The following is a 20337-nucleotide window of genomic DNA, read 5'->3' on the forward strand; positions in this document are numbered from 1 at the left end:
AGGTGGGGGAGGGTGATAAGGTGGGGGAGGGTGATAAGGTGGGGGAGGGGGATAAGGTGGGGGAGGGTGATAAGGTGGGGGAGGGGGATAAGGTGGGGGAGGGTGATAAGGTGGGGAGGGGGATAAGGTGGGGGAGGGTGATAAGGTGGGGGGAGGGGATAAGGTGGGGGAGGGGGATAAGGTGGGGAGGGTGATAAGGTGGGGAAGGGTGATAAGGTGGGGAGGGGGATAAGGTGGGGGAGGGTGATACGGTGGGGGAGGGTGATACGGTGGGGGAGGGTGATAAGGGGTGAGAAGGAGGTCTGCCAATGTCTTACCTGAGACCAGTTGCTGCCCTCTGAGGCCCATGGGTACGATGCCCAGGTTGTTCATGGCGGTGGCCCAGGCTCCGTGGTCATTCACCACGTGGTCATGGACACTGAGGTGATGCTCCACCCCCAGGCTCCCCAGGCTCCCTACACCGTCTGCTGCTACAAGGGACAGGAGAAACAAGAATGTTAGAGGAGGAAGGAGAAGAGACCAGAGCTATAGTTAACATATTAGTGAAGGTGGAGTAGTCAGTTTTATAGTACGTACCGCTGGTCATACCAGGTCCTCTGTGCTCCTCTCTCTGGCTTTACCTTCCAGAGCTCTCATCAGAACCACAGCTCCCTCAGGCTGCACACCAGACCACACCGGACCACACCGGACCAGGACAGGACAGGATGGAGGGATGAGGAGAGGAACAGTTGAATGGAGGGCTGAAGTACACAGTTATAGATAGGATCCCATCTCCCCTCTGCTAAACCAGTGGGAAAGAAGAACAGAGCAGTTTTGCAACTTGAATCAGTGTTTTACAATCAAATCGTTGCAGATGCAGCTTTAGCACAATACAATCAGCAATACATTGTTACTGAAGTCCTATTTCCACCCATACAGACAAACATTCACACATGTACACAGAACTACATGTCTTGTTCAATAGCAGCCCTCCCCCTCTCTCTCTCCCTCCCTCTCTCTCTCTCTCTCTCTCTCTTTCTCTCTCTCTTTCTCCCTCCCTCCCTCCCTCCCTCCCTCCCTCCTCCCTCCCTCCCTCCCTCTCCCTCTCTCTCGCCCCCCCTCTCTCTCTCTCTCCCTCTCCCTCTCTCTCGCTCCCTCTCCCTCCATCCCGCTCTCTCCCCTTTTGTCTCTCGCTCTCTCTCACTCCTTGTCTCGCTCCCTCTCTCGATCTTTCCCGCTCTCCCATTTTCTCTCCCACTATTTCTCCATCGCTCTCTCTCTCCTCTCGCTCTCTCTCTCTCCCCCTCTCTCTCCCTCTCTCTTTCTTTATCGCTCCCTACCACTCTCCCATTTTCTCTTCCACTTTTTCTCCCTCTATCTATCTCTCTCTCGCTCTCTCTCCATCTCTCTTCCTCTTTCGCTCTTTCCCGCTCATGCCTGCTCTCTCCCTGCCTCTCTCTCTCCCTCTCTCTCTCTCCCTCTCTCTCTCCCTCTCTCTCTCTCTCTCTCTCTCTCTCTCTCTCTTTCTCTCTCTCTCAGTTTCTGTGACAACACGTCTTCCTGCTTTCTGTCAAATGTCTTATGGGGTGAGTCAGTCATCTGACCATTAATCACTAACCCTCCCACCTAATTACACCGCAATCAGTAAGACAATGTTACTGACATCCTATTTCCACCCATACATTCACACATGTACACAGAACTACATGTCTTGTTCAATAGCAGCCCCCCCCTCTCACTCTCCCTCTCTCTCACTCTCTCCCCCTCTCCCTCCCACTCTTTCTCTCATCTCTCTCTTTCACTCCCTTTCTCTGCCCTTTTTTCTCTCCAACTCTCTCTCTTTCTCTCTCTCTCCCGCTCTGTCAGACATACACACACAAATACCTCTAAACAAGACACAGCTGACCAGGCACTCAGTTGCCGTGACAACATGTCTTCCTGCATTCTGTCAAATTTCTTATGGGCTGACCTTTAACCCCTAACTCAATCAATGTTTGTTCTGAGAAAAGTCCCATTTCCCTGTGAAATGTGTCAGAATGTTGATCGATCCCTGATTGGCATAATGAGGTAATGTAGGAATGTGACACTGTACTGTAAGTCAATGAACACAGGACCCTATAGACGATTCTATTCAATCAAAATATCAACTGTTCATTTTTTGAGGAAAGGCTAACGGTATGGTGTATTCAATACGTTTTGTGAGAAAGCATGCATTTGCTCCAATTCCATATTTTTCTTTTGTGTCATTGTGGTTTCTAGTTTCCTAAGGGACTGTAGTTAGCTGCAGTGTGATCTGTATTCCTGTCACGCCTCCTCCGTCGTCTCAGACCACCCCGCAGTAATCATCATTATTCAACTCTGACACCAGGAAATCAAGTCAGCCGCTACACCACCCAGCCGTAACTAAGATACAATCATATTAATAGTTTTTCATTAACAACAGTTTTCCTTCCTTTAAATAGCTCTGGGATATCTTCAGTTCTGTGGGTTTTGGAGCGAGGCCCATGTCTGAAACTTTTATTCCCACTTGGCTGACAAATACAGTTATCTTTAGAGTTACTTGTTGTATGTCAACACATTCCTGTGTCTTTAGGCTGATAGGACCTGCCACTGTTGTCAACACAAACACATTATGAACACTGCGCTGCACTAGGAATAATAATGACACCAAGAAACACACAGTGGACATTTTATTACAATCAGGCCAACAAGGGAGGTTGATGAATTTCAGGATTACAAAAACAAGCCCCTTTGAGGACAGTCCCATACAATATCTTATAACAGTAGCTCCAGTCATGTTCAGTATGAGGACTATGTCATCGTTGTGACTCTGAGCTTTAAGAAGCATCATCCCACTCCAGAGCCTAACTACGCTGAACAGCTTTATACACAGACACCTCCATTTGGTATGCTGTTCCTATCCAAAGTCAATCATGTATCCAACGGGGCACAGTAGACAACATCTACTTTACTGTCAAACACAAACACTAGGCAATATTTTATCCTCCACTGTCTGTCCTTCGGCTCTCCCTCTCTCCCTCTCCCTCTCTCCCTCTCCCTCTCCCCCTCTGTCTCTCTCTCTCTCTCTCTCTCTCTCATTATTTGTCTATCTCTCCAGGTGGTACCAGCATGATGCCGAGTAGTGAGGTAATGTAGCATCACAAACATAAATATATACCTCTCCTCCCTCTTCCCCTCTCCCTCTGTTCCTGTTCTCTCTCTCCTCTCCGCCCTGTTTTCACTGCAGTTTGATTGAACAGCCTGACAAGTGACAAGGCTGTTTCTCTTCCCCCCTCTCCATCATCCCCCTCTCTCTGTGTCAAATTTCTTCTTTGCTCCCTTTATTCCTTCCCCCTTCTCTCAGCTAAACCTCTCCTCTCCCTCGCTGTACACTCCTCTACCTCCTCTCCTCTCCCTCTCTGTACACTCCTCCACCTCCTCTCCCCCTCTGTACACTCCTCCACCTCCTCTCCTCTCCCTCTCTATACACTCCTCCACCTCCTCTCCTCTCCCTCTCTGTACATTCCTCCACCTCCTCTTCTCTCCCCCTCTGTACACTCCTCCACCTCCTCTCCTCTCCCCCTCTGTACACTCCTCCACCTCCTCTCCTCTCCCCCTCTGTACACTCCTCCACCTCCTCTCCTCTCCCTCTCTGTACACTCCTCCACCTCCTCTTCTCTCCCTCTCTGTACCTCCTCCACCTCCCCTCTCCTCTCCCCCTCTTTACACTCCTCCACCTCCTCTCCTCTCCCCTCCCCTCTGTACACTCCTCCACCTCCTCTCCTCTCCCCTCTGTACACTCCTCCACCTCCTCTTCTCTCCCCCTCTCTGTACACTCCTCCACCTCCTCTCCTCTCCCCTTCTGTACACTCCTCCACCTCCTCTCCTCTCCCCTCTGTACACTCCTCCACCTCCTCTCCTCTCCCTCTCTGTATACTCCTCCACCTCCTCTCCTCTCCCCCTCTGTACACTCCTCCACCTCCTCTCCTCTCCCTCTCTGTATACTCCTCCACCTCCTCTCCTCTCCCCTCTGTACACTCCTCCACCTCCTCTCCTCTCCCTCTCTGTACACTCCTCCACCTCCTCTCCTCTCCCCCTCTGTACACTCCTCCACCTCCTCTCCTCTCCCTCTCTGTACACTCCTCCACCTCCTCTCCTCTCCCCCTCTGTACACTCCTCCAACTCCTCTCCTCTCCCCTCTGTACACTCCTCCACCTCCTCTCCTCTCCCTCTCTGTACACTCCTCCACCTCCTCTCCTCTCCCCCTCTGTACACTTCTCCACCTCCTCTCCTCTCCCCCTCTGTACACTCCTCCACCTCCTCTCCTCTCCCTCTCTGTACACTCCTCCACCTCCTCTCCTCTCCCCCTCTGTACACTCCTCCACCTCCTCTCCTCTCCCCCTCTGTACACTCCTCCACCTCCTCTTCTCTCCCTCTCTGTACACTCCTCCACCTCCTCTCCTCTCCCCCTCTTTACACTCCTCCACCTCCTCTCCTCTCCCCCTCTGTACACTCCTCCACCTCCTCTCCTCTCCCCCTCTGTACACTCCTCCACCTCCTCTTCTCTCCCTCTCTGTACACTCCTCCACCTCCTCTCCTCTCCCCTTCTGTACACTCCTCCACCTCCTCTCTCTCCCCCTCTGTACACTCCTCCACCTCCTCTCCTCTCCCTCTCTGTATACTCCTCCACCTCCTCTCCTCTCCCCCTCTGTACACTCCTCCACCTCCTCTCCTCTCCCTCTCTGTACACTCCTCCACTCCTCTCCTCTCCCCTCTGTACACTCCTCCACCTCCTCTCCTCTCCCTCTCTGTACACTCCTCCACCTCCTCTCCTCTCCCCCTCTGTACCTCCTCCCACCTCCTCTCCTCTCCCTCTCTGTACACTCCTCCACCTCCTCTCCTCTCCCCCTCTGTACACTCCTCCACCTCCTCTCCTCTCCCCCTCTGTACACTCCTCCACCTCCTCTCCTCTCCCTCTCTGTACACTCCTCCACCTCCTCTCCTCTCCCCCTCTGTACACTCCTCCACCTCCTCTCCTCTCCCCCTCTGTACACTCCTCCACCTCCTCTCCTCTCCCTCTCTGTACACTCCTCCACCTCCTCTCCTCTCCCCCTCTGTACACTCCTCCACCTCCCTCTCTCCTCTCCCCCTCTGTACACTCCTCCATCTCCTCTTCTCTCCCTCTCTGTACACTCCTCCACCTCCTCTTCTCTCCCTCTCTGTACACTCCTCCACCTCCTCTCCTCTCCCCCTCTGTACACTTATCCACCTCCTCTCCTCTCCCCTCTGTACACTCCTCCACCTCCTCTCCTCTCCCCCTCTGTACACTCCTCCACCTCCTCTCCTCTCCCCCTCTGTACACTCCTCCACCTCCTCTCCTCTCCCCCTCTGTACACTCCTCCACCTCCTCTCCTCTCCCCCTCTGTACACTCCTCCACCTCCTCTCCTCTCCCCTCTGTACACTCCTCCACCTCCTCTTCTCTCCCTCTCTGTACCTCCTCCACCTCCTCTCCTCTCCCTCTCTGTACACTCCTCCACCTCCTCTCCTCTCCCTCTCTGTACACTCCTCCACCTCCTCTCCTCTCCCTCTCTGTACACTCCTCCACCTCCTCTCCTCTCCCTCTCTGTACACTCCTCCACCTCCTCTCCTCTCCCTCTCTGTACACTCCTCCACCTCCTCTTCTCTCCCTCTCTGTACACTCCTCCACCTCCTCTCCCTCCCCTCTTACACTCCTCCACTCCTCTCCCCTCCCCCTCTATACACTCCTCCACCTCCTCTCCTCTCCCCCTCTGTACACTCCTCCACCTCCTCTTCCTCCCTCTCTGTACACTCCTCCACCTCCTCTCCTCTCCCTCTCTTTACACTCCTCTCCACACTCCTCCACCTCTCCTCTCCCTCCTCTGTACACTCCTCCACCTCCTCTCCTCTCCCCCTCTGTACACTCCTCCACCTCCTCTCCTCTCCTCTCTCTGTACACTCCTCCACCTCCTCTCCTCCCCTCTGTACACTCCTCCACCTCCTCTCCTCTCCCCCTCTGTACACTCCTCCACCTCCTCTCCTCTCCCTCTCTGTACACTCCTCCACCTCCTCTCCTCTCCCCCTCTGTACACTCCTCCACCTCCTCTTCTCTCCCTCTCTGTACACTCCTCCACTCCTCCACCTCCTCCACCTCCTCTCCTCCCCTCTCTGTACACTCCTCCACCTCCTCTCCTCTCCCCTCTGTACACTCCTCCACCTCCTCTCCTCTCCCCCTCTGTACACTCCTCCACCTCCTCTCCTCCCCTCTGTACACTCCTCCACCTCCTCTCCTCTCCCCCTCTGTACACTCCTCCACCTCCTCTCCTCTCCCCCTCTGTACACTCCTCCACCTCCTCTCCTCTCCCCCTCTGTACACTCCTCCACCTCCTCTCCTCTCCCTCTGTACTCCTACACTCCTCCACCTCCTCCTCCACCTCCTCCTCTCCTCTGTACCACCTCCTCCTCTCCTCTCCTCTCCCTCTCTGTACACTCCTCCACCTCCTCTCCTCTCCCCTCTGTACACTCCTCCACCTCCTCTCCTCTCCCCTCTGTACACTCCTCCACCTCCTCTCCTCTCCCTCTCTGTACACTCCTCCACCTCCTCTCCTCTCCCCTCTGTACACTCCTCCACCTCCTCTCCTCTCCCTCTCTGTACACTCCTCCACCTCCTCTCCTCTCCCCCTCTGTACACTCCTCCACCTCCTCTTCTCCACCTCCTCTTCTCCTCCACCTCCCTCTCTGTACACTCCTCCACCTCCTCTCCTCTCCCCTCTGTACACTCCTCCACCTCCTCTCCTCTCCCCCTCTGTACACTCCTCCACCTCCTCTCCTCTCCCTCTCTGTACACTCCTCCACCTCCTCTCCTCTCCCCCTCTGTACACTCCTCCACCTCCTCTCCTCTCCCCCTCTGTACACTCCTCCACCTCCTCTCCTCTCCCCCTCTGTACACTCCTCCACCTCCTCTCCTCTCCCTCTCTGTACACTCCTCCACCTCCTCTCCTCTCCCCCTCTGTACACTCCTCCACCTCCTCTCCTCTCCCCTCTGTACACTCCTCCTCCTCTCCTCTCCCTCTGTACACTCCTCCACCTCCTCTCCTCTCCCCCTCTGTACACTCCTCCACCTCCTCTCCTCTCCCTCTCTGTACACTCCTCCACCTCCTCTCTCCCCCTCTCCCCTCTGTACACTCCTCCACCTCCTCTCCTCTCCCTCTCTGTACACTCCTCCACCTCCTCTCCTCTCCCTCTCTGTACACTCCTCCACCTCCTCTCCTCTCTCCCCCTCTGTACACTCCTCCACCTCCTCTCCTCTCCCCTCTGTACACTCCTCCACTCTCTTCCTCCCTCTCTGTACACTCCTCCACCTCCTCTCTCTCCCCTCTCTGTACACTCCTCTGTCTCACTCCCTCTCCACCCTCCACCTCTCTCCTCTCCCTCTCTGTACACTCCTCCACCTCCTCTCCTCTCCTCTCTGTACACTCCTCCACCTCCTCTCCTCTCCCCCTCTGTACACTCCTCCACCTCCTCTTCTCTCCCTCTCTGTACACTCCTCCACCTCCTCTCCTCTCCCTCTCTGTACACTCCTCCACCTCCTCTCCTCTCCCTCTCTGTACACTCCTCCACCTCCTCTCCTCTCCCTCTCTGTACACTCCTCCACCTCCTCTCCTCTCCCCTCTGTACACTCCTCCACCTCCTCTCCTCTCCCCCTCTGTACCTCCTCCACCTCCTCTCCTCTCCCCTCTGTACACTCCTCCACCTCCTCTCCTCTCCCCCTCTGTACACTCCTCCACCTCCTCTCCTCTCCCCCTCTGTACACTCCTCCACCTCCTCTCCTCTCCCCCTCTGTACACTCCTCCACCTCCTCTCCTCTCCCCTCTGTACACTCCTCCACCTCCTCTCCTCTCCCCTCTGTACACTCCTCCACCTCCTCTCCTCTCCCCCTCTGTACACTCCTCCACCTCCTCTCCTCTCCCCTCTCTGTACACTCCTCCACCTCCTCTCCACTCCCCCTCTGTACTCTCCACCTCCTCTCTCTCCCTCTCCTCTCCCCTCTGTACACTCCTCCACCTCCTCTCCTCTCCCCTCTCTGTACACTCCTCCACCTCCTCTCCTCTCCCCCTCTGTACACTCCTCCACCTCCTCTTCTCTCCCTCTCTGTACACTCCTCCACCTCCTCTCCACCTCCTCCACCTCCTCTCCTCTCCCCCTCTGTACACTCCTCCACCTCCTCTCCTCTCCCCCTCTGTACACTCCTCCACCTCCTCTCCTCTCCCTCTCTGTACACTCCTCCACCTCCTCTCCTCTCCCCCTCTGTACACTCCTCCACCTCCTCTCCTCTCTCCCTCTGTACACTCCTCCACCTCCTCTCCTCTCCCTCTCTGTACACTCCTCCACCTCCTCTCCTCTCCCCCTCTGTACACTCCTCCACCTCCTCTCCTCTCCCCTCTGTACCCCTCCACCTCCTGTACACTCCTCCACCTCCTCTCCTCTCTCCCTCTCTGTACACTCCTCCACCTCCTCTCCTCTCCCCCTCTGTACACTCCTCCACCTCCTCTCCTCCCCTCTCCCCTCTGTACACTCCTCCACCTCCTCTCCTCTCCCTCTCTGTACACTCCTCCACCTCCTCTCCTCTCCCCTCTCTGTCCACCTCCTCCTCCTCCTCTCTCTCCTCCACCTCCCTCCTCTCTGTACACTCCTCCACCTCCTCTCCTCTCCCCCTCTGTACACTCCCTCCACCTCCTCTTCTCTCCCTCTCTGTACACTCCTCCACCTCCTCTCCTCTCCCCCTCTGTACACTCCTCCACCTCCTCTTCTCTCCCTCTCTGTACACTCCTCCACCTCCTCTCCTCTCCCCCTCTGTACACTCCTCCACCTCCTCTCCTCTCCCCCTCTGTACACTCCTCCACCTCCTCTCCTCTCCCCCCCCTCTGTACACTCCTCCACCTCCTCTCCTCTCCCTCTCTGTACACTCCTCCACCTCCTCTCCTCTCCCCCTCTGTACACTCCTCCACCTCCTCTCTCTCCCCCTCTGTACACTCCTCCACCTCTCCTCTCCCTCTCTGTACACTCCTCCTCCTCTCCTCTCCTCTCCCCCCTCTGTACACTCCTCCACCTCCTCTCCTCTCACTCCTCTCTCTACACTCCTCCACCTCCTCTCCTCTCCCTGTACCCTCTGTACACTCCTCCACCTCTGTACTCCACCCTCCTCTTCTCCCTCTCTGTACACTCCTCCACCTCCTCTCCTCTCCCCCTCTGTACACTCCTCCACCTCCTCTCCTCTCCCCTCTGTACACTCCTCCACCTCCTCTCCCCTCTCTGTACACTCCTCCACCTCCTCTCCTCTCCCCTCTGTACACTCCTCCACCTCCTCTCCTCTCCCCCTCTGTACACTCCTCCACCTCCTCTCTCCTCCCACCTCTCTGTCTCCCCCTCTGTACCTCCACCTCCTCTCTCTCCCTCTCTGTACACTCCTCCACCTCCTCTCCTCTCCCTCTCTGTACACTCCTCCACCTCCTCTTCTCTCCCTCTCTGTACACTCCTCCACCTCCTCTCCTCTCCCCTCTGTACACTCCTCCACCTCCTCTCTCTCCCTCTCTGTACACTCCTCCACCTGTACACTCCTCCACCTCCTCTCCTCTCCCCTCTGTACACTCCTCCACCTCCTCTCCTCTCCCTCTCTGTACACTCCTCCACCTCCTCTCCCTCTCCCCTCTGTACACTCCTCCACCTCCTCTCCTCTCCCCTCTGTACACTCCTCCACCTCCTCTCCTCTCCCCCTCTGTACACTCCTCCACCTCCTCTCCTCTCCCCCTCTGTACACTCCTCCACCTCCTCTCCTCTCCCTCTCTGTACACTCCTCCACCTCCTCTCCTCTCCCCCTCTGTACACTCCTCCACCTCCTCTCCTCTCCCTCTCTGTACCTCCCTCCACCTCCTCTCTCCTCTCTGTACACTCCTCCACCTCCTCTCCTCTCCCCTCTGTACACTCCTCCACCTCCCTCTCCTCTCCCCTCTGTACACTCCTCCACCTCCTCTCCTCTCCCCCTCTGTACACTCCTCCACCTCCTCTCCTCTCCCTCTCTGTACACTCCTCCACCTCCTCTCCTCTCCCCCTCTGTACACTCCTCCACCTCCACTCTCTCCCTCTGTACACTCCTCCACCTCCTCCCTCTCCCCTCTGTACACTCCTCCACCTCCTCTCCTCTCCCCCTCTGTACACTCCTCCACCTCCTCTCCTCTCCCCCTCTGTACACTCCTCCACCTCCTCTCCTCTCCCTCTCTGTACACTCCTCCACCTCCTCTCCTCTCCCCCTCTCCTCTCTGTACACTCCTCCACCTCCTCTCCTCTCCCCCTCTCTGTACACTCCTCCACCTCCTCTCCTCTCCCCCTCTGTACACTCCTCCACCTCCTCTCCTCTCCCTCTCTGTACACTCCTCCACCTCCTCTCCTCTCCCCCTCTGTACACTCCTCCACCTCCTCTCTCTCCCTCTCTGTACACCCCTCCACCTCCTCTCCTCTCTCTGTACACTCCTCCACCTCCTCTCTCTCCCTCTCTGTACACTCCTCCACCTCCTCTCCTCTCCCTCTGTACACTCCTCCACCTCCTCTCCTCTCCCCCTCTGTACACTCCTCCACCTCCTCTCCTCTCCCCCCCTCTGTACACTCCTCCACCTCCTCTCCTCTCCCTCTCTGTACACTCCTCCACCTCCTCTCCTCTCCCCTCTGTACACTCCTCCACCTCCTCTCCTCTCCCTCTCTGTACACTCCTCCACCTCCTCTCCTCTCCCCTCTGTACACTCCTCCACCTCCCTCTTCTCTCCCTCTCTGTACACTCCTCCACCTCCTCTCCTCTCCCCCTCTGTACACTCCTCCACCTCCTCTCCTCTCCCTCTCTGTACACTCCACCTCCTCTCTCTCCCTCTGTACACTCCTCCACCTCCTCTCCTCTCTCCCTCTGTACACTCCTCCACCTCCTCTCTCTCCCTCTCTGTACACTCCTCCACCTCCTCTCCTCTCCCCCTCTGTACACTCCTCCACCTCCTCTCCTCTCCCCCTCTGTACACTCCTCCACCTCCTCTCCTCTCCCTCTCTGTACACTCCTCCACCTCCTCCTCCTCTGTACCTCTCCCTCTCCTCTCCCTCTCTGTACACTCCTCCACCTCCTCTCCTCTCCCCTCTGTACACTCCTCCACCTCTCTCCTCCTCTCTGTACCTCCTCCACCTCCTCTCCTCCCCTCTGTACACTCCTCCACCTCCTCTCCTCTCCCCTCTGTACACTCCTCCACCTCCTCTCTCTCTCCCTCTCTGTACTCCTCCACCTCCTCTCCCCCTCTGTACCTCCTCCACCTCCTCTCTCTCCCTCTCTGTACACTCCTCCACCTCCTCTCTCTCCCCTCTGTACACTCCTCCACCTCCTCTCCTCTCCCTCTCTGTACACTCCTCCACCTCCTCTCCTCTCCCCTCTGTACACTCCTCCACCTCCTCTCCTCTCCCTCTCTGTACACTCCTCCACCTCCTCTCCTCTCCCATCTCCACTCCTCCACCTCCTCTCCTCTCCCCTCTGTACACTCCTCCACCTCCTCTCCTCTCCCCTCTGTACACTCCCTCCACCTCCCCTCTCTCCTCTGTACACCTCCACCTCCTCTCCTCTCCCCCTCTGTACACTCCTCCACCTCCTCTCCTCTCCCCCTCTGTACACTCCTCCACCTCCTCTCCTCTCCCCCTCTGTACACTCCTCCACCTCCTCTCCTCTCCCCCTCTGTACACTCCTCCACCTCCTCTCCCCTCTGTACCTCCTCCACACTCCTCCACCTCCTCTCCTCTCCCCCCCTCTGTACACTCCTCCACCTCCTCTCCTCTCTCCCCTCTGTACACTCCTCCACCTCCTCTCCTCTCCCCCTCTGTACCTCCTCCACCTCCTCTCCTCCTCCACTCCTCCACCTCCTCTCCTCTCCCCCTCTGTACACTCCTCCACCTCCTCTCCTCTCCCTCTCTGTACACTCCTCCACCTCCTCTCCTCTCCCCCCCTCTGTACACTCCTCCACCTCCTCTCCTCTCCCTCTCTGTACACTCCTCCACCTCCTCTCCTCTCCCCTCTGTACACTCCTCCACCTCCTCTCCTCTCCCTCTCTGTACACTCCCACCTCCACCTCCTCTGTACTCCTCTCCCCTCTCCCTCTCTGTACACTCCTCCACCTCCTCTCCTCTCCCTCTCTGTACACTCCTCCACCTCCTCTCCTCTCCCCCTCTGTCCTCCACCTCCTCCACCCTCTGTACTCCTCCACCTCCTCTCCCTCCCCTCTGTACACTCATCCACCTCCTCTCCACCCTCCTCCACCTCTCCTCCACCTCCTCTCTCTGTACACTCCTCCACCTCCTCTCCTCTCCCCCTCTGTACACTCCTCCACCTCCTCTCCTCTCCCCTCTGTACACTCCTCCACCTCCTCTCCTCTCCCCTCTCTGTACACTCCTCCACCTCCTCTCCTCTCCCCCTCTGTACACTCCTCCACCTCCTCCTCTCCTCTCTCCTGTACACTCCTCCACCTCCTCTCCTCCCCCCTCTGTACACTCCTCCACCTCCTCTCTCTCTCCCCTCTGTACACTCCTCCACCTCCTCTCCTCTCCCACCTCCTCTCTCTGTACACTCCTCCACCTCCTCTCTCCTCTCCCCCCTCTGTACACTCCTCCACCTCCTCTCCTCTCCCTCTCTGTACACTCCTCCACCTCCTCTCTCTCCCCCTCTGTACACTCCTCCACCTCCTCTCCCTCTCTGTACTCCCCTCTCTCCCCTCTGTACACTCCTCCACCTCCTCTCCTCTCCCCCTCTGTACACTCCTCCACCTCCTCTCCTCTCCCCTCTGTACACTCCTCCACCCCTCCTCTCCTCTCTCCTCTCTGTACACTCCTCCACCTCCCTCTCCCCCTCTGTACACTCCTCCACCTCTGTACACTCCTCCACCTCCTCTCCTCTCCCCCTCTGTACACTCCTCCACCCTCCTCTCCCTCCCTCTCTCTGTACACTCCTCCACCTCCTCTCCTCTCCCCTCTGTACACTCCTCCACCTCCTCTCCTCTCCCCTCTGTACTCCTCCACCTCCTCTCCTCTCCCCTCTGTACCTCCCTCCACCTCTCTCTCCCCTCTCTGTACACTCCTCCACCTCTCCTCTCCTCCACCTCTCCCCTCTCTGTACACTCCTCCACCTCCTCTCCTCTCCCCTCTGTACACTCCTCCACCTCCTCTCCTCTCCCCCTCTGTACACTCCTCCACCTCCTCTCCTCTCCCCCTCTGTACACTCCTCCACCTCCTCTCCTCTCCCCTGTACACTCCTCCACCTCCTCTCCTCTCCCCTCTGTACACTCCTCCACCTCCTCTCCTCTCCCCTCTGTACACTCCTCCACCTCCTCTCCTCTCCCTCTCTGTACACTCCTCCACCTCCTCTCCTCCTCTCCCCTCTGTACACTCCTCCACCTCCTCTCCTCTCCCCCTCTGTACACTCCTCCACCTCCTCACTCTCCACCTCCTCCACCTCCTCTCCCCCTCTGTACACTCCTCCACCTCCTCTCTCTCCCTCTCTGTACACTCCTCCACCTCCTCTCCTCTCCCCTCTGTACACTCCTCCACCTCCTCTCCTCTCCCCTCTGTACACTCCTCCACCTCCTCTCCTCTCCCTCTCTGTACACTCCTCCACCTCCTCTCCTCTCCCCTCTGTACACTCCTCCACCTCCTCTCCTCTCCCCCTCTGTACACTCCTCCACCTCCTCTCCTCTCCCCTCTGTACACTCCTCCACCTCCTCTCCTCTCCCTCTCTGTACACTCCTCCACCTCCTCTCCCTCTCCCCCTCTGTACACTCCTCCACCTCCTCTCCTCTCCCTCTCTGTACACTCCTCCACCTCCTCTCCTCTCCCCTCTGTACACTCCTCCACCTCCTCTCCTCTCCCCCCTCTGTACACTCCTCCCACCTCCTCTCCTCTCCCCTCTGTACACTCCTCCACCTCCTCTCCTCTCCCTCCTCTGTACACTCCTCCACCTCCTCTCCTCTCTCTGTACACTCCTCCACCTCCTCTCCCTCTCCCCCTCTGTACACTCCTCCACCTCCTCTCCTCTCCCCTCTGTACACTCCTCCACCTCCTCTCCTCTCCCCTCTGTACACTCCTCCACCTCCTCTCCTCTCCCCCTCTGTACACTCCTCCACCTCCTCTCCTCTCCCTCTCTGTACACTCCTCCACCTCCTCTCCTCTCCCCCTCTGTACACTCCTCCACCTCCTCTCCTCTCCCCCTCTGTACACTCCTCCACCTCCTCTCCTCTCTCCCTCTGTACACTCCTCCACCTCCTCTCCTCTCCCTCTCTGTACACTCCCCACCACCTCCTCTCCTCTCCCCTCTGTACACTCCTCCACCTCCTCTCCTCTCCCTCTCTGTACACTCCTCCACCTCCTCTCCTCTCCCTCCTCTGTACACTCCTCCACCTCCTCTCCTCTCCCCCTCTGTACACTCCTCCACCTCCTCTCCTCTCCCCCTCTGTACACTCCTCCACCTCCTCTCCTCTCCCTCTCTGTACACTCCTCCACCTCCTCTCCTCCTCCTCTCCCCTCTGTACACTCACTCCACCTCCTCTCCTCTCCCCTCTGTACACTCCTCCACACTCCTCCACCTCCTCTCCTCTCTCTCTGTACCCTCCACCTCCTCTCCTCTCCCCCTCTGTACACTCCTCCACCTCCTCTCCTCTCCCCCTCTGTACACTCCTCCACCTCCTCTCCTCTCCCCTCTGTACACTCCTCCACTCCTCCACCTCCTCCACCTCTCCTCTCCCCCTCTGTACACTCCTCCACCTCCTCTCCTCTCCCTCTCTGTACACTCCTCCACCTCCTCTCCTCTCCCCTCTGTACACTCCTCCACCTCCCTCTCCTCTCCCCCTCTGTACACTCCTCCACCTCCTCTCCTCTCCCCTCTGTACACTCCTCCACCTCCTCTCCTCTCCCTCTCTGTACACTCCTCCACCTCCCTCTCCTCTCCCCCTCTGTACACTCCTCCACCTCCTCTCCTCTCCCCCTCTGTACACTCCTCCACCTCCTCTCCTCTCCCCTCTGTACACTCCTCCACCTCCTCTCCTCTCCCTCTCTGTACACTCCTCCACCTCCTCTCCTCTCCCCCTCTGTACACTCCTCCACCTCCTCTCCTCTCCCTCTCTGTACACTCCTCCACCTCCCCCTCTCTGTACACTCCTCCACCTCCTCTCCTCTCCCCTCTGTACACTCCTCCACCTCCTCTCCTCTCCCTCTCTGTACACTCCTCCACCTCCTCTCCTCTCCCCTCTGTACACTCCTCCACCTCCTCTCCTCTCCCCTCTGTACACTCCTCCACCTCCTCTCCTCTCCCCTCTGTACACTCCTCCACCTCCTCTCCTCTCCCCTCTGTACACTCCTCCACCTCCTCTCCTCTCCCTCTCTCTGTACACTCCTCCACCTCCTCTCCCCCTCTGTACACTCCTCCACCTCCCTCTCCTCTCCCCCTCTGTACACTCCTCCACCTCCTCTCCTCTCCCCCTCTGTACACTCCTCCACCTCCTCTCCTCTCCCCTCTCTGTACACTCCTCCACCTCCTCTCCTCTCCCTCTGTACACTCCACTCCCACCTCCTCTGTACACTCCTCCACCTCCCCTCTCTGTACCTCCTCCACCTCCTCTCCTCTCCCTCTCTGTACACTCCTCCACCTCCTCTCCTCTCCCTCTCTGTACACTCCTCCACCTCCTCTCCTCTCCCCCTCTGTACACTCCTCCACCTCCTCTCCTCTCCCTCTCTGTACACTCCTCCACCTCCTCTCCTCTCCCCCTCTGTACACTCCTCCACCTCCTCTCCTCTCCCCTCTGTACACTCCTCCACCTCCTCTCCTCTCCCCCTCTGTACACTCCTCCACCTCCTCTCTCTCCCTCTCTGTACACTCCTCCACCTCCTCTCCTCTCCCCCTCTGTACACTCCTCCACCTCCTCTCCTCTCCCTCTCTGTACACTCCTCCACCTCCTCTCCTCTCCCTCTCTGTACACTCCTCCACCTCCTCTCCTCTCCCCTCTGTACACTCCTCCACCTCCTCTCCTCTCCCCTCTGTACACTCCTCCACCTCCTCCACTCCCCCTCTGTACCTCCTCCACTCCTCTCCTCTCCCTCTCTGTACACTCCTCCACCTCCTCTCCTCCCTCTGTACACCCTCCCACCTCTGTACACTCCTCCACCTCCTCTCCTCTCCCCCTCTGTACACTCCTCCACCTCCTCTCCTCTCCCCTCTGTACACTCCTCCACCTCCTCTCCTCTCCCTCTCTGTACACTCCTCCACCTCCTCTCCTCTCCCCCTCTGTACACTCCTCCACCTCCTCTCCTCTCCCCTCTGTACACTCCTCCACCTCCTCTCCTCCTCTCCCCTCTGTACACTCCTCCACCTCCTCTCCTCTCCCCTCTGTACACTCCTCCACCTCCTCTCCTCTCCCCTCTGTACACTCCTCCACCTCCTCTCCTCCCCCTCTGTACACTCCTCCACCTCCTCTCCTCTCCCCCTGTACACTCCTCCACCTCCTCTCCTCTCCCCTCTGTACACTCCTCCACCTCCTCTCCTCTCCCTCTCTGTACACTCCTCCACCTCCTCTCCTCTCCCCTCTCTGTACACTCCTCCACCTCCTCTTCTCTCCCTCTCTGTACACTCCTCCACCTCCTCTCCTCTCCCCCTCTGTACACTCCTCCACCTCCTCTCCTCTCCCCTCTGTACACTCCTCCACCTCCTCTCCTCTCCCTCTCTGTACACTCCTCCACCTCCTCTCCTCTCCCTCTCTGTACACTCCTCCACCTCCTCTCCTCCCTCTCTGTACACTCCTCCACCTCCTCTCCTCTCCCTCTCTGTACCTCCTCCACCTCCTCTCTCTCCCTCCACCCTCCACCTCCTCTCCTCCCCTCTGTACACTCCTCCACCTCCTCCACACTCCACCTCCTCTCCCTCCCTCTCTGTACACTCCTCCCTCCTCCTCTCCTCTCCCTGTACACTCCTCCCCTCCACCTCCCTCCTCCACCTCCTCTCCTCCCCCTCTGTACACTCCTCCACCTCCTCTCCTCTCCCCCTCTCTCCCCACCTCTCTCCTACACTCCTCCACCTCCTCTCCTCTCCCCCTCTGTACACTCCTCCACCTCCTCTCCTCTCCCCTCTGTACACTCCTCCACCTCCTCTTCTCTCCCTCTCTGTACACTCCTCCACCTCCTCTCTCTCCCCCTCTGTACACTCCTCCACCTCCTCTCCTCTCCCCCTCTGTACACTCCTCCACCTCCTCTCTCTCCCCCTCTGTACACTCCTCCACCTCCTCTCCTCTCTCCCTCTCTGTACACTCCTCCACCTCCTCTCTCTCTCCCCTCTGTACACTCCTCCACCTCCACCTCCACTCTCCCTCTGTACACTCCTCCACCTCCTCTCCTCTCCCTCTCTGTACACTCCTCCACCTCCTCCTCTCTCCCCCTCTGTACACTCCTCCACCTCCTCTCCTCTCCCTCTCTGTACACTCCTCCACCTCCTCTCCTCTCCCTCTCTGTACACTCCTCCACCTCCTCTCCTCTCCCCCTCTGTACACTCCTCCACCTCCTCTCCTCTCCCTCTCTGTACACTCCTCCACCTCCTCTCCTCTCCCTCTCTGTACACTCCTCCACCTCCTCTTTCCATCCCAAATCCCTGTTATTTTTGTACACCCTCCCTCTCCCTCATTCCCTAACCCCTTCTCTCCCTCTGATCTCTCATCTTCCTCGTCTCCTCCTCTCTCTCAATCCCTTCTCTCTCGTGGTCGTCCGTAGATACCCAGCCCCCCCCGAGTATTTGCGCTCACTTTCACACAGCATTAAATATTCACAACATAACACGTGTCCTCTTCAACATTCAGGAGCTCACTTGAAATCTCTGAATCTTTCACAAGCAGACGCAGCAACGCTCAGACATAGAACCGCTGTGCACAGACACACAACCACAAACACTGAACACAAACATGGAGGACAGGGAAAAATGTTACAGGTCAACATTTCCAGGAGAGGGGTCGGCTCTGTTCCAAGCTCAATGTTGCATACTACATAGAATGAATCCATGTATTGTGCATGCATCCTAACTAGGACGCTAGTATGGATAGGAGGGATTAACCCTAGATAAATGTTAGTAACAGGACAGAGTGGTACAAATAAATGTAAGATCTTAATTTGGTTACCCTATTGCAGGAGAACAGGACATTTTAAACGTGAAGTGTATTTGAGGCTTTAAAAGGCTTCTGAAGTTTGTAATTTTCACATAAAAATGTCAGACTTTATTTTCCCTTAAAAAAATGTATCGGCGCCTACAAAAATGTCTATTAATTATAATCTACGTAATAATTCACATTTTCTGTTGCGCAGGATTATATTCCTGCTGTAGCAAACTGGCTCAAATTAAGATCCTACATCTGTAGCCCTGAACGGGAGAGAAGATCTCAATGTGCTCCACATATGTGTCCGGTGCATATCAGTACCAAATGTTACGCAGGATGTCCACATTAAGAATAAAATAACATTCAGAAACCAACATTAGAGTTATAAGCTTCTCACTTGTTTCAAATAGATTTGATTCCACAGAAGTCAGAGGTTCCCATATGTGCCCTGCTAAATTCTCCAGTGATTCCATATGTCAGGGAAGATTCCAAACATCCCTTTGCTATCTTTGGCAGTTTGTCAAAAATGTCGGAGAAAAGGGTTCTTAACCATCGACTTCAACATTTGAACATTTTTCATTTACATTGACACATTTCTTGGAGAAAAAAATGCTCACACCCCACTGCAACACACACAAAATATCTCACACCCCACTGCAACACAGATATCTCACACCCCACTGCAACACAGATATCTCATATCCCACTGCAACACAGATATCTCACTCCTGACTGCAACACAGATATCTCACACCCCACTGCAACACAGATATCTCATATCCCACTGCAACACAGATATCTCACTCCCCAATGCAACACAGATATCTCACTCCTGACTGCAACACAGATATCTCATATCCCACTGCAACACAGATATCTCACTCCGCACTGCAACACAGATATCTCACACCCCATTGCAACACAGATATCTTACTCCCCACTGCAACACAGATATCTCACCCCCACTGCAACACAGATATCTCACTCCCCACTGCAACACAGATATCTCACACCCCACTGCAACACAGATATCTCACACCCCATTGCAACACAGATATCTCACTCCCCACTGCAACACAGATATCTCACACCCCACTGCAACACAGATATCTCACACCCCACTGCAACACAGATATCTCACTCCCCACTGCAACACAGATATCTCACACCCCACTGCAACACAGATATCTCACACCCCATTGCAACACAGATATCTCACACCCCATTGCAACACAGATATCTCACTCCCCACTGCAACACAGATATCTCACACCCCACTGCAACACAGATATCTCACCCCCCACTGTAACACAGATATCTCACTCCCCACTGCAAAACAGATATCTCACTCCCCACTGCAAAACAGATCTCACTCCCCACTGCAACACAGATATCTCACTCCGCACTGCAACACAGATATCTCACACCCCACTGCAAAACAGATATCTCACTCCCCACTGCAACACAGATATCTCACACCCACTGCAACACAGATATCTCACACCCCACTGCAACACAGATATCTCACTCCCCACTGCAACACAGATATCTCACTCCCCACTGCAACACAGATATCTCACTCCCCAATGCAACACAGATATCTCACACCCACTGCAAAACAGATATCTCACACCCCACTGCAACACAGATATCTCACTCCCCAATGCAACACAGATATCTCACACCCACTGCAAAACAGATATCTCACACCCCACTGCAACACAGATATCTCACTCCCCACTGCAAAACAGATATCTCACACACCACTGCAACACAGATATCTCACACCCCACTGCAACACAGATATCTCACTCCCCACTGCAAAACAGATATCTCACTCCCCACTGCAACACAGATATCTCACACCCCACTGCAAAACAGATATCTCACTCCCCACTGCAACACAGATATCTCAACCCCCCACTGCAACACAGACATCTCACACACCACTGCAACACAGATATCTCACACCCCACTGCATCACAGATATCTCACACCCCACTGCAAAACAGATATCTCACACCCCACTGCAACACAGATATCTCACTCCCCACTGCAACACAGATATCTGACATGCCAAAGTATGATTATCTGCCCTCTCACATACCAATTTCAGCAGTTCAATATTTTATTGACCCCAGTGCATAT

At 56.4% G+C, this 20337-nt stretch overlaps 1 protein-coding gene across 1 annotated transcript in view; it reads right to left on the reverse strand.

The window, feature by feature from the left end:
* The window catches only part of enox1 (ecto-NOX disulfide-thiol exchanger 1), a 149539-nt gene that overhangs the window by 36157 nt on the left and 93045 nt on the right, over nucleotides 1–20337 (reverse strand). Inside the window, exons 2-3 of the mRNA XM_065014022.1 lie at nucleotides 577–778; nucleotides 318–470 (exon numbers count right to left, since the gene is read on the reverse strand). Coding sequence (XP_064870094.1) covers nucleotides 318–470; nucleotides 577–586 — 163 coding nt within the window. The 5' untranslated portion in view covers nucleotides 587–778. The remainder of the gene's footprint in view (nucleotides 1–317; nucleotides 471–576; nucleotides 779–20337) is intronic.

The sequence above is a fragment of the Oncorhynchus nerka genome, linkage group LG3 (genome assembly GCF_034236695.1).
Source record: "Oncorhynchus nerka isolate Pitt River linkage group LG3, Oner_Uvic_2.0, whole genome shotgun sequence".
In the NCBI taxonomy this organism is placed as follows: domain Eukaryota; kingdom Metazoa; phylum Chordata; class Actinopteri; order Salmoniformes; family Salmonidae; genus Oncorhynchus; species Oncorhynchus nerka.